The 11,407-nt window shown below is 55.1% G+C and overlaps 1 protein-coding gene and 1 pseudogene across 1 annotated transcript in view; one reads left to right on the top strand and one right to left on the bottom strand.

The window, feature by feature from the left end:
• The first annotated feature begins 318 nt into the window (after positions 1-318).
• Positions 319-1,681, top strand: LOC109490418 (annotated as a pseudogene).
• Positions 1,682-4,755: 3,074 nt separating this feature from the next.
• Positions 4,756-11,407, bottom strand: part of ALOX15 (arachidonate 15-lipoxygenase) — a 33,281-nt gene continuing 26,629 nt past the window's right edge. The window contains exons 4-16 of the mRNA XM_002924474.4: positions 10,495-10,699; positions 10,156-10,237; positions 9,931-10,053; positions 9,667-9,770; positions 9,341-9,501; positions 8,955-9,098; positions 7,798-8,007; positions 6,749-6,835; positions 6,484-6,653; positions 6,222-6,343; positions 5,335-5,435; positions 5,046-5,213; positions 4,756-4,935 (exon numbers count right to left, since the gene is read on the bottom strand). Of these exons, the coding sequence (XP_002924520.3) occupies positions 4,756-4,935; positions 5,046-5,213; positions 5,335-5,435; positions 6,222-6,343; positions 6,484-6,653; positions 6,749-6,835; positions 7,798-8,007; positions 8,955-9,098; positions 9,341-9,501; positions 9,667-9,770; positions 9,931-10,053; positions 10,156-10,237; positions 10,495-10,699 (1,857 nt within the window). The remainder of the gene's footprint in view (positions 4,936-5,045; positions 5,214-5,334; positions 5,436-6,221; positions 6,344-6,483; positions 6,654-6,748; positions 6,836-7,797; positions 8,008-8,954; positions 9,099-9,340; positions 9,502-9,666; positions 9,771-9,930; positions 10,054-10,155; positions 10,238-10,494; positions 10,700-11,407) is intronic.

Genomic DNA, 11,407 nt, shown 5'->3' with positions numbered 1-11,407 from the left:
CTTTAAAAAAATTATTTTTAGGGGCACCTGGGTGGCTCAGTCGTTAAGCGTCTGCCTTCGGCTCAGGCTGTGATCCCAGAGTCCTGGGATCGAGCCCCACATCAGGCTCCTCACTGGGAGCCTGCTTCTTCCTCTCCCACTCCCGCTGCTTGTGTTCCCTCTCTTGCTGCCTGTCTCTCTCTCTGTCAAATAAATAAATAAAATCTTTTAAAAAAATTAAAAAATAAAAATTATTTTTAAAAATGTTACTGCTTTTTCACAATGGGTTTGCTGCCAGAATACAGGTGTCATGAAAACCACCTCTGAACCTAAACCAAAATGGGGAAGGAAAAGACTCCCGTCAGCATGGTAGTCACTGGACCCGTAGATTTGGGCAAGTCTACCACTATTGGTCATTTGATCTTCAAATGTGGTGGGATCGACAAAAGAACTATGGAAAAATTTGAGAAGAGGCTGTTGAGATGGGAAGGGGCTCCTTCAAGTATGCTTGGGTCTTGGATACCCTGAAAGCTGAATGTGAACGTGGTATCACCCTGATACCTCCCTGAGGAAATTCGAGACCAGCAAGTATTATGCGGCCCTCACTGATGCCCCAGGACACAGAGACTTTCTCAAAAACATGATTCCAGGCACGTCTCAGGTGGACCGCGCTGTCCTGATTGTTGCTGCTGGTGTTGGAGAATTTGAAGCAGGCGTCTCCAAGAATGGGCAGGCCCGTGAGCGTGCCCCTCTGGCTTCCACATTGGGTGTGAAACAACTAATAGTTGGTGTTCACAAGGCGATTCCACTGAGCCACCCTACAGCCAGAAGAGATACGAGGAAATCGTTAAGGAAGTCAGCACCTACATTAAGAAAATTGGCTATAACCTCAACATGTTAATATTTGTGCCCATTTCCGGTTGCAATGGTGACAACGTGCGGGAGCCAAGTGCTAACATGCCTCGGTTCAAGGGATGGAAAGTCACCCGTAAAGAGGGGAGTGCCAACGGAACCACACTGCGTGAGGCTCTGGATTGCCTTCTGCCACCAGCTCATCTAACTGACAAGCCCTAGCGTCTGCCTGTCCAGACATCTACAGAATGGGTGGTCATGGTACTGTCCCTGTGGGCCAAGTGGAGACTGGTGTCCTTAAACCCAACATGGCGGTCACCTTTGCTCCAGTCAATGTTACAGCTGAAGTCAAGTCTGTTGAAAGGCACCATGAAGCTTTGAGTGAGGCTCTTCCTGGGGAGAATGTGGGCTTCAATGTCAAGAATGTATCTGTTGAAGATGTTAGTCGTGCCTGTGTGGCTGGTGACAGCAAAAGTGACCCACCCAAGGAAACAGCTGGCTTCATGGCTCAGGTGATTATCCTGAACCATCCAGGCCCCTCGGTGCTGGGTATGCACCTGAGCTGAATGGTCGCACAGCTCACACTGCTTGCAGGTTGGCTGAACTGAAGGAGAAGATAGATCGTCGTTCTAGAAAAAAGCTGGGAGATGGTCCCAAGTTTTTAAAATCCAGTGATGCTCCTGTTACTGATATGGTCCCTGGCAAACCTGTGTGTGTTGAGAGCTTCTCTGACTCTCCTCCTCGGGGCCGTTCTGCTGTTCGTGACACGAGACAGATGCTTGCTGTGGGTGTCATCAAAGCAGTGGACGAGAAGGCAGCCAGAGCTGGCAAGGTCACCATGTCTGCCTAGAAAACTCATGGGCTAAATGAATATTAACCCCAATACCCGTCCCCCAGTTTTAATGGTGGTGGAAGAATGGCCTCAGAACTGTTTGTGTCATTGGCCATTTAAGTTTAATAGGAAAAGACTGGTTAATGATAAGAACGCATCCTAAAACCTTCAGAAGAAAAGGAGAATGTTTTTTGGACCATTTGTTTTTGTGCGCCTGTGGCAGTTTCAAGTAATTCGTTGTTGTTTTTCTGTTTTGGGTTTTTTTTTTTTTTTAGTTTTTTGTTTTGTTTTTTTGAAAGAGAGAGAGTGCACATGAGTAGGCGGGTGGGGCAGGAGGGGAAGAGGGAGAGGGAGAGAATCTCAAGCAGGCTCCGTGCTCAGTGTGGAGCCCGATGCGGGGCTTGATCTCACGATCCTGAGACCGCGACCTGAGCCAAAATCAAGAATCAGACACTCAACCAACTGAGCCACCCAGGCGCCCCTTACTAGTTTTTAAAACCAGTACTTTTTAATGGAAACAACTTGACCAAAAATGTGTCACAGAAACTTGAGACCCGTTAAAACAACAGTTTGATGAGAAACCTGTGTCTTCTTTTGATCAACACTGTGACCTTGTGTAGTCCGGCTCAGGTGAAGATGGAGAGTTGCACAGGCCCTATTTCTGGTGTTAAAATACACTGAAACTGGCATTTGGGTTAACACTTTTTTTCCTGGGTGGGAACTTGATTTCTTTCGCCTTGTCTCAGGGAAAGAAACTCTGTTTAAGTACATAGTAAAAATCTGTGGGAAGAGAGGGTCCGTTGTTACAACATCATCTTCTCATAGAACAGATAAGCAAAGAATAACGCCGCGAGATAGTTTATAAAACAGGTTAAATTCTATAACACTGGGGCGCCTGGGGAGCGCAGTCGTTAGGCGTCTGCCTTCGGCTCAGGGCGTGATCCCAGCATTCTGGGATCGAGCCCCACATCAGGCTCCTCCATTGGGAGCCTTCTTCTTTCCTCTCCCTCCCCCTGCTTGTGTTCCCTCTCTCGCTGGCTGTCTCTCTCTGTCAAATAAATAAATAAATAAATAAATAAATAAATAATGTTTTTTAAAAATTCTATAATACAAAGTCAATGTGTTGCATAGAAAATTTGTATTTTATCACTATGGAGTAACTTGTTGATACATTGTCACATTTTTGTCCCCAGTTATTGGAATGCGTCGTCACATTTATAAATATTGAAATAACCCTAAAAGGTGAGGCATTCAATAACATTATTTTACTTAATGGTAGAGTGAATAGTATCTAGATTGTAGGAGAAGAAAATCTACAAGTTGTTTACTGTCACTTAAGAACTAGAAATCCACTTCCAATAGGAATTTTCATCCTTAAAGAGCAAGGTTGGGTGAAGAGGGAACATTACTGCACTGGAGATTAAACCCAAAGTTCGAAAAGGTGCAATGGCAAGTACTCACCTAGTGAGAGGAAGGACGCATTTTGGACTGGGGTGTAAGGTGAGCTTTGTTTGTATTTTATTTTATTTTATTTTATTTTATTTTATTTTATTTAGGATTTCATTTGTTTATTTGAGATAGAGAGAGCAAGAGAGAGAGAGGGCGAGATCATGACCAGGGGGAAGGGGAAGAGGGAGCAGCAGACTCCCCACTGAGCAGGGAGCCGGATGTGGGACTCGATCCCAGGACCCTGGGATCAAGACTTGAGCTGAAGGCAGACACTTCACCGACTGAGCCCCCAGGCGCTCGTAAGCTTTGCTTTTAGTTTGAAAATGGTTTGGAGGTTTTGCTAAGTGTCGATCCAAAAACTACCTGATGAGAGGGAATATTGAAAGATGACTGAAGTTGATGAAATGAACAGGATGAAAAGAGAAGATTTCTTTAAAAATTACTCTAGTGTGGTAATTTTAGAACTTGAAAATGGCACGCAGTGATTGGTAAATTAATAGTACTTGAGTGATGACCATCTAATTCTTGGCTTTAGATAGCCGGCAAATCTCTCAGAATACATGTGCATTTGATAAAACAACCACGAATCGTGACCGTTTGAACATGAGTTCTGTCAAGATCCTGTTTGGTCCCTGAATAGGCTTTTTTTGCTTAAGAAAGGTTTTCAAGCTGCTTTGGAGTGTGGGAAAAAAGCACGCAGGACACCTTGTATTTTATAAGGCAAATGACGCTAAGTGAAATGTATCCTGTCACTCGGGGGCCATAGGTGAGAAATGACTTGCAATTGAAAAAATGTTTCATTTAGTTCTAAGCGAGGTAAAATGGTCTCTTAACAATACTACCGGGGCACTGATGAGGCCTGTACATTAGAAACTAATAAAAGAATCTGTGCACAACTCAAAAAAATAATAAATAAAAATAAAAGGATTTTATTTATGCATTTATTTATTTGAGAGAGAGAGAGCACGAGCGGGAGGAGGGCAGAGGCAGAGGGAGAAGCAGACTCCCCGCTGAGCAGGGAGCCCCCCAGGACCCTGAGATCAACTACCTGAGCTGAAGGCAGGTGCCCAGGCACACCTCTAGTTAATTATTTTAATTTGTACCTTTCCAGCTGGGGAGCTGCAATCGGGTTATAGATATGCCCTCCCCCCCGCCCCCGGTTTTCTTTCATTTATCACTTTCTAAGTGGCCATGAGACAAAAATCTGGAGAATTGCGTGTGAATGGTTTGCTTTGGGTTGGGTCTGGCTTCAGGACCCATCCAGTTAGAAAGATGTGCTACATTCTTTGGCCAATATTTGCTTTGGGATAGTTTGTTCTAACTTCTTTTCTTTCGTTGTCTAAAATATCTTTTCATTGCCATTAAACTCGGTTTTGTTTCAGAATCATGTTTGGCTCATAGAGGGTGTGGGGTAACATGGGTGGACACCCTATCCTACTCTGGAAGCAGTTTACATACACGTGGCTGTTATCTGCCCCGGGGGAGGCCCGACTGATGAGGGAGGCAGAGGGAAGAGAGGCCAGAGTAAAATGCATTCAGTGCGGGCACAGACCATGGGAAGGGGACTGTTTGCGGGGCGGGGACTGCAGGCGGCGGGACTGTGGGCACCAAGGGGTGGCACGTGGCTGGGGTGGAAGGGGCGCTCAGATGGCCACGCTGTTTTCCACCAGGCGGGGCAGCAGATACTCATAGGGCATGTCCAGCTTTGCATTCCGGGTCTCAATTTCCTTCTGGAGGGCAGTCAGCTCCTCCCTGAACTTCTGCAGCACGGCCTTGGGTCCAGGGCCCGAGAAATACTCCTCCTGGTGCTGGCCCAGAGCCACCTGGGTGGAGAGAGAAAGGCAGCTGAGAGCCTGGGACCCTCAGCGAGGAGAGCCGCGGGCCTGGCTGCAGCAGCCCCTTCCTGGGAGCCCGCGGGGCGCCCCGCCCGCACCATCACAGGCTGGCGTCGGCCCAGCTGCCAGACGATGGACATCTGCAGGGAAGCCTGGTGGAAGTTGGGCAGTGTCGCCATCACTGTCTTCAGCGTCACGTCCTTGGTGGTCGGCGGGGGCATTCTCATGGTGCAGGGCGCGTTAGGGACCCAAGAGTACCAGTCCAGCTAGGGAGGGGCAGATATCTCGAGTCAGTGCCTGCGACGCATGGAAAGCCCTTAGCGCAGCTGCACCCAGCCCCGGCCGCCACTGCGGGTGCAAATTCCCAGCTGCCCCCATAGTGAGTACCTGGCCCAGGTGGGTGGAGGAGTGCTGGCCGGTACAGGTGAAGATGCACATGGTGACAAAATGGCACATCTGGTCCCGGGTCTGTAAGGAGTTGGGGAAGCCTGCAAGGGGTTCCGGGGAGTTAGCCACTGGGGGGTCAAATGGACGAGGGTGAGCAGGGGCGCCGAGCACTCAGAAGCCGTGGGCGCCGACCGCAGACTGGGTCGGAATGGGGGTGGGGGATCGGCTGCGAGGGGCCCACCCAGTGGGGCACTGGTGTGGCTCCCGCTGGCCCACAGAGCCAGTCAGTTACCATTCAGGTCTGTAGCAAGCTGGCTGACGTCACCCTGGTAACCACAGTGGGAATATTTACACTGTGGAAATGGGCAAATGCTACAATTTAGGGTTTTGGTTTTTGGTTTCAGGGAGCTGGTTTTTAAACATTTACGAGGGGCGCCTGGGTGGCACAGCGGTTAAGCATCTGCCTTCGGCTCAGGGCGTGATCCCGGCGTTGTAGGATCGAAGCCCCACATCAGGCTCTTCTGCTATGAGCCTGCTTCTTCCTCTCCCACTCCCCCTGCTTGTGTTCCCTCTCTCGCTGGCTGTCTCTATCTCTGTTGAATAAATAAATAAAATCTTTAAAAAAAAATAAAAATAAAAAATAAAAAATAAACATTTACGAGCAAGCAGTGGTCCCACTGCATCTGGGACCTAGAGGGGTTCTCTTAGGGCATAGGATGGGGCTCTGTGTCTAGCGGCTAGGGAAGGAATCTGGAAAGGCCTTTGGGCATTCTCATGGGGTTGGAAATGCTTCTGGAAGATTGCACAGAAGTTAGAGAGGATTCTGGAGAGGTTCCCAGGGGAACTATCTCGTGTGAAAGGTCCCGGGGGGCGGGGGCTAGTCTTACCTCGGTCCTGGGCCCCGCGCAGCCCGACCTCAGTGATCTCTCGACACCAGGACTGAAGCTCCAAATCGTCTCTCACGGCCTCGTCCGTCTTGTAGTGCAGTTGCACCATGGCCTGCACGTAGCTGCCCCGAGGGTCCGCAGAGCGGAAGCTCGCTGGCAGCCTCCCGGCCCGGGGCTCCCCCTCCTCCTCCCCACCCCCCGGCCCCCCAGCCTAGACACAGACCTCCCGTCCCAGCGTCCGCCCTGCCTTCCCCCTCCTCACCGAGCCAGGGTTTCCCACAGCCGCAGGGCATCTTGGGCGTAGAAGGAAGACTTGACTCCCAGGAGCCCCCGGTCGGCCAGGTCATCAGGGGGGCAGAAGGAGCGATAGGTGAGGAAGGCGCCCGCTCGCTGGAGCAGCTCCACGTGGCCCCCGCCACCTGTGCTCACCACCTGAGGAGCGAAGGCCAGGCAGATCAGCCCGCCCCGAGCCCACGGGCCAGAGCCAGAGGGAGGGGGACCCCGGGATACCCCTGCTCCCCTCATACCTGGTCGAAAATTCCCATGTCAGAGACAAGCCCGCTCCTGGCCCGGAGGTTAATTTCCAAGGTGTAGCGCAGGTGGGGAATGAGAAGCTGCAGGGACAAGAGCAGGGAAGGGCAGAGTCAGAAAAGAGCCCGGGCTACTCCCTCCCTTGGGGCGGGGGCGAGGGTGAGGGGGGTGTGGATAGTGGCCCCCCACTGAGAATGCACTGTTGAACTTGCCTGCCTCTGGAACTTCATCTCCTACCCTCTCCCCTTTATCCATTCCACTCACCTTCTTTCTGTTCTTCAAACAGGCCAAGCTTCTTCCTGCCACAGGACCTTGGCACTAGCTGGTCCCTCTGCCTTAACCATCTCACGGCTGGCTCCTGGTAGTCTCATCCTCAAAGGAGCCTTCCCTGACCACCCAGTTTAACTCACTCTCACAACGCCTGCCCTGATTCTCTGCATTGCACTTATCACAGCGGATAGGCTCCCATACAGTCGTTATCGCCTGTTAGCCCTTAATGGATATGAAAATCCCCAAAGATCGGGACCTTGCCCATCTTGCTTCGCACCAGCATCTAGAATGGCTCTTGCCCCACGGGAGGACCCCAAGAAAACAAGTGAGTGGGCGGCTCCTCCGTGCTCATCATCTGTAATGAGCCCGGCTGCTACTGTTGTCCTGAGTACCCCCAGCTGGCCTGTGGGTTACTAGTTTAGGACTCTTCAGAACTGGCTGGAAAAACACTTCATGCTACGTGGATGGTCCTGTCTCGTGGGAATCCTCGTTCACTTGTGTGTACTGTTTATACAGCGTACGTACATCTATGCTTTATACGTAAAAAGGGTAAGACTTCTCACGCCTCATCCCGCCGAGGACTCATTTTCGCCTCCTTGGGAGGACATGCTGGCCTGTTCGGAGGGCGCGGCGGCCCGTCTGCCACTCCCGGCTCGCTTGTCTTGCTGGGCTGGCTGTCCCCACCTCGAGTCCCCAGGGAGGGTGCCTCTGGATGCCAGGCCGTGCCATGGGGCAGGGAGAGGGGCAGGCAGGAGCGAAGGGAATAAGGAGCTACCTTGAAGATGGGGTGTATGGACGGAAGGCACCTCATGGTGGCCACAGTGATGACCTCCGCCATCAGGTGTCCCCGCAGCAGGTGAGACTGCAGCTCGTGCATCTGGAAGTCAGCGCTGCGGACCCAGCATTTGGCCAGGAGCCAGGCCATCGGGGGATCCGTGGGCAGGAAGAGCGGCGGTGGGGGGGATCCCACGCGTGGCAGCTGGAGCTGGAGCGGGGAGCAGAGAGTGGGGATGAGTGCCAGGCGCCCACAGATCCCCTCACCCCTCCCAGTCGGCTTAGCTCTGCCCACCTGGCAACGGCTGGTCCCTGCAGCCTCTGCTCTTCGCCTGCCTCCCAGACCCGCTCAGCCCAGCCGCCCCCGCACAAGATGCCTGTTGCAGAAACTGCTCCCCCACTGCGACCTCACTTCCCCTTTGGTCCCGCAGCGTAGGCAAGATTCAAACCCTCTCCTTCCTCCGTCCCACACTCTTGCCACACCGCCTCCACGCGGCTGGCTACGCCTGCATGCTCAGCTGTCACCGGCCACACGTCACAATCTGGATGTCCCCCCATTACCTCAAAGTTGGCCTCCTGATTTTCCTCTTTCTTTGTTGCATTTCTACAGAAGCCTTGCCTGACTCCCCCTTTACCTCTCTCCCTGGCCCCAGGCCAGTTTAATTTTGCTCGGCACCCCACAGCTGTTCTCCACATCGGAGCCCATCACCTGTGCTTTGGACAGTCACTGAACACATCACCCTAATCCCAGGATCCAGCGTCCCCCTTCTCGGCCCGTCCTGAAGGCAGGTGCCCCTCACAGCAGCCTTCCCCAGCTTCCTGTGTTCGGGCCCCCGCAGCCCGTACCATGTGGCCCCCTCCCTCACACTGTTCCCCAGCGCCCCAGGACGGCTGTCCACTCAAGATCTAAGTCCTGAGCCTCCTCCAAGGCTCACGCCGCCTCCAGAGGGCCCTCCCAGACTGCTCCTTCCTCAGGGACTTCCTCCGTCCTGGACATTCTTGAGATTCACCTGGCCTGTCTCTCCAGCCAGACCCCAGCGTTCCTCCTTTCCCATTTCCTCCCCCGTGCCTTAGGCCTCTGCACTGAGCGAGCGGGCACTCAGTGAAGCGGGGTGGGGGTGCTGAGTGGGAGCGCAACCACTGGGGAGCAGAACTCACCTGTATGACCATGGGCAAGAGTTTCCCATCAGGCTGCAGTTTGAGCATGACCAGAGGGGCGGCCAGGTGCTGCTGGCTGCACAGGATGACATTGGCCTTGACCCCGTCCAGGAGCGAGAAGTCCGCCTCGAACAGTGTGCTTGTCTGCGTGGCGGGGGGGGGTGGTGGTGGTTAGAGGGTGAGGGCTGCTATCATTTTGACCCTGTCTCCATCACCCCCTCTCTCCCCGCCCCCCAGTTCACTGGTCTCACTCAGGGAGGAAGGCACATAGCTGCGTTTCTCAGAACCACCCCCCATGTCTCCTGTCAAATCCCTTCCTGCCGTCCAGCAGGCAGCTGGGCCCCCAGTGGACCCCGCCCCCGTCGCACTGCAGCCTCGTTCCACACCTGCAGCTCCTGCTCCAGCTGGTCCTTCAGCTCCTCCATCCCCGGAGGGAACACCAGGCGGGAAGGAAGGCTCGTGGAGCGCCTCAGAAGCACGGGGTTCGTGCCGTTGAGAAACTGGTACCCAAACAAGGCATCCTCTTTCCAGGAGTCCCGCACCTTCTCTGGGGATGGCAGTTGTAGAGGACGCTATGGGGTCGGATCCCATCCCCGTCTGACCCCAGCCTCCTAGAAGCACCCAGGCCTCTGGTCTCCCGTTCCTGGTTCCCTGGATCGGGTGGGGTCTGGGGGTAAGGATCCCGGGAGAAGCACTGTGGTGGGCTACTGACCGGCCAATTTGCTCTGGCCACACCAGAAAATCCGGTTGAAGTCATCCAGATCATTCCAGCAAGTCAGAACATTCAAAGAGTCTTTGATGGCTAGGTCTGCCAGCCTTCAGGGAAGGAGAAGCAGAGAGTTGAGAGTTACGCTGAGAATCCGACCGATAACCACAGGCACCCACCCCAGGCTGGCCCAGCCCCATGCAGTCCTAAGCCCTGCAGCCTCCCCTGCACCAGACCACCCCCGTAATGCCCGGCCCCCCTCGTTCTCACCCCTTGGCCAGTGAAGCCTCAAAATCAATTTTCTTGTCTTCCAGAAAACGCTCGTCTACAGGGAGGTCACTGATGGTGGCCCCGGCCATATTCAGGATTAGCCCATCCTTCCAGTTTCCCCATCTGTGGCAGAGAAGTGAAAGCAGATGTGGGTACTAGGAAAGGGTCAGGAGCGCCTGGCTGGTCGGGCGGGGCGGTTGGGGTCGGGAGGGGGCCGGAGCTGACCGGTAGAGATTCCTCCTCTCTTCCAGCTCCTGCTCCCTGTGTTGCTTGAACAGGCCTTGAGGGTCGTCTCCCACGGTCCGGCCTAGATGTGGGGAGGAATGCACGGGCAGCGAGGCCTCTCCTGAATGCCTCTCCTGGTCCCCGCCAAGGGCTCCTCCGCAGCCCGCCTTTCCCGCTGGCCCTGACCCTTCAGCATCACCCCCTCCTCCATCCTCCAGGCCTCTCGGCTGGGGCACAGCCCCAGCACCCTGCCTCCCCACATCCCCCCTCACTTCCAGCCCCGCCTCCTGCCTCCGCTCCCCCCACCAGGCCTCGTCCCACTCCCAGCCCCGCGCTCACCGGTGCCCTCGGGGAGGCTCAGGACGCCGCTGCCCTCCACCCAGCGGTAACAGGGGAACCTGAACTCGTCCCCACTGGCCCCGGGGCCCTGCACCCAGATCCAGTTGCAGAACCAGGCGTCGTCCTGAAGGAAGTGCCGTTTGTGCAGCTTCACGAACAGCAGCGGGCCCAGGTACTCCTGCACATCCACCTTGAACTCCGTCTCCTGCGGGCGACAGAAGGGGCTCAGCATCCGCGGGGCGCATGGCACCGGGCCCTTGGACTGAGCCGCGCTCCCGCGGGACGCCCTTCCGTGAGCTTCTGGGAAAGGCGCGCGGAAGGAGCCAGGAGAAGGGGGCGCGCACACGCAGCAGGTGCGTCGTCGTGAGGCGGCGGAGGGATCATGGGGAGGTGCACTCCTTCTTTCACTTTTGCCTCCCATTAGAGCTTGCATGTGCCGAGCGCCGCGCCGGGAGGGAGCGCACGGGTGCGCGGGGAGACGCGGGGCTGAGCAGGCCCCAGGCTGCGGTCGCAGCGAACTCACCCGCGCCCCCCAGGCTGCGCGCGGACAGCCCACGGCCCGAGCAGGCCTGCCGCAGGACTGGCTGTCTAGGGACCCCTTCTGGAGGCAGCGCTCGGCCGGGCGGCGTGGGAGAAGGAAAGGCGGAGTGGCGTGCGGGGCAGGGGCACGGGGAGCTGGGGCGCAGGGGAGACAGGTGGACAGGCGCGCGACCACACCGTGAAGTCTCGAAGATAAGCCAGGGGCTTGGGATTTGTCCTGAGAACACGCGGGGCACGTTTGAAGCTGGGAATGTTTGGGAGAAATCGCTCCGGCCGCAGAAGGGCTGGGAAGGGCCGCGCGGAAGCAGCGAGGCGGTGTAGAGGGTGAGAGTGACCAGGTTCGAGGGGCCGCGGTGGGCGGGGGGGGGGGGGA

The sequence above is a fragment of the Ailuropoda melanoleuca genome, chromosome 17, assembly GCF_002007445.2.
Source record: "Ailuropoda melanoleuca isolate Jingjing chromosome 17, ASM200744v2, whole genome shotgun sequence".
NCBI classification, from domain to species: Eukaryota; Metazoa; Chordata; class Mammalia; order Carnivora; family Ursidae; genus Ailuropoda; species Ailuropoda melanoleuca.
This window is presented reverse-complemented; position numbering and strand designations above follow the sequence as displayed.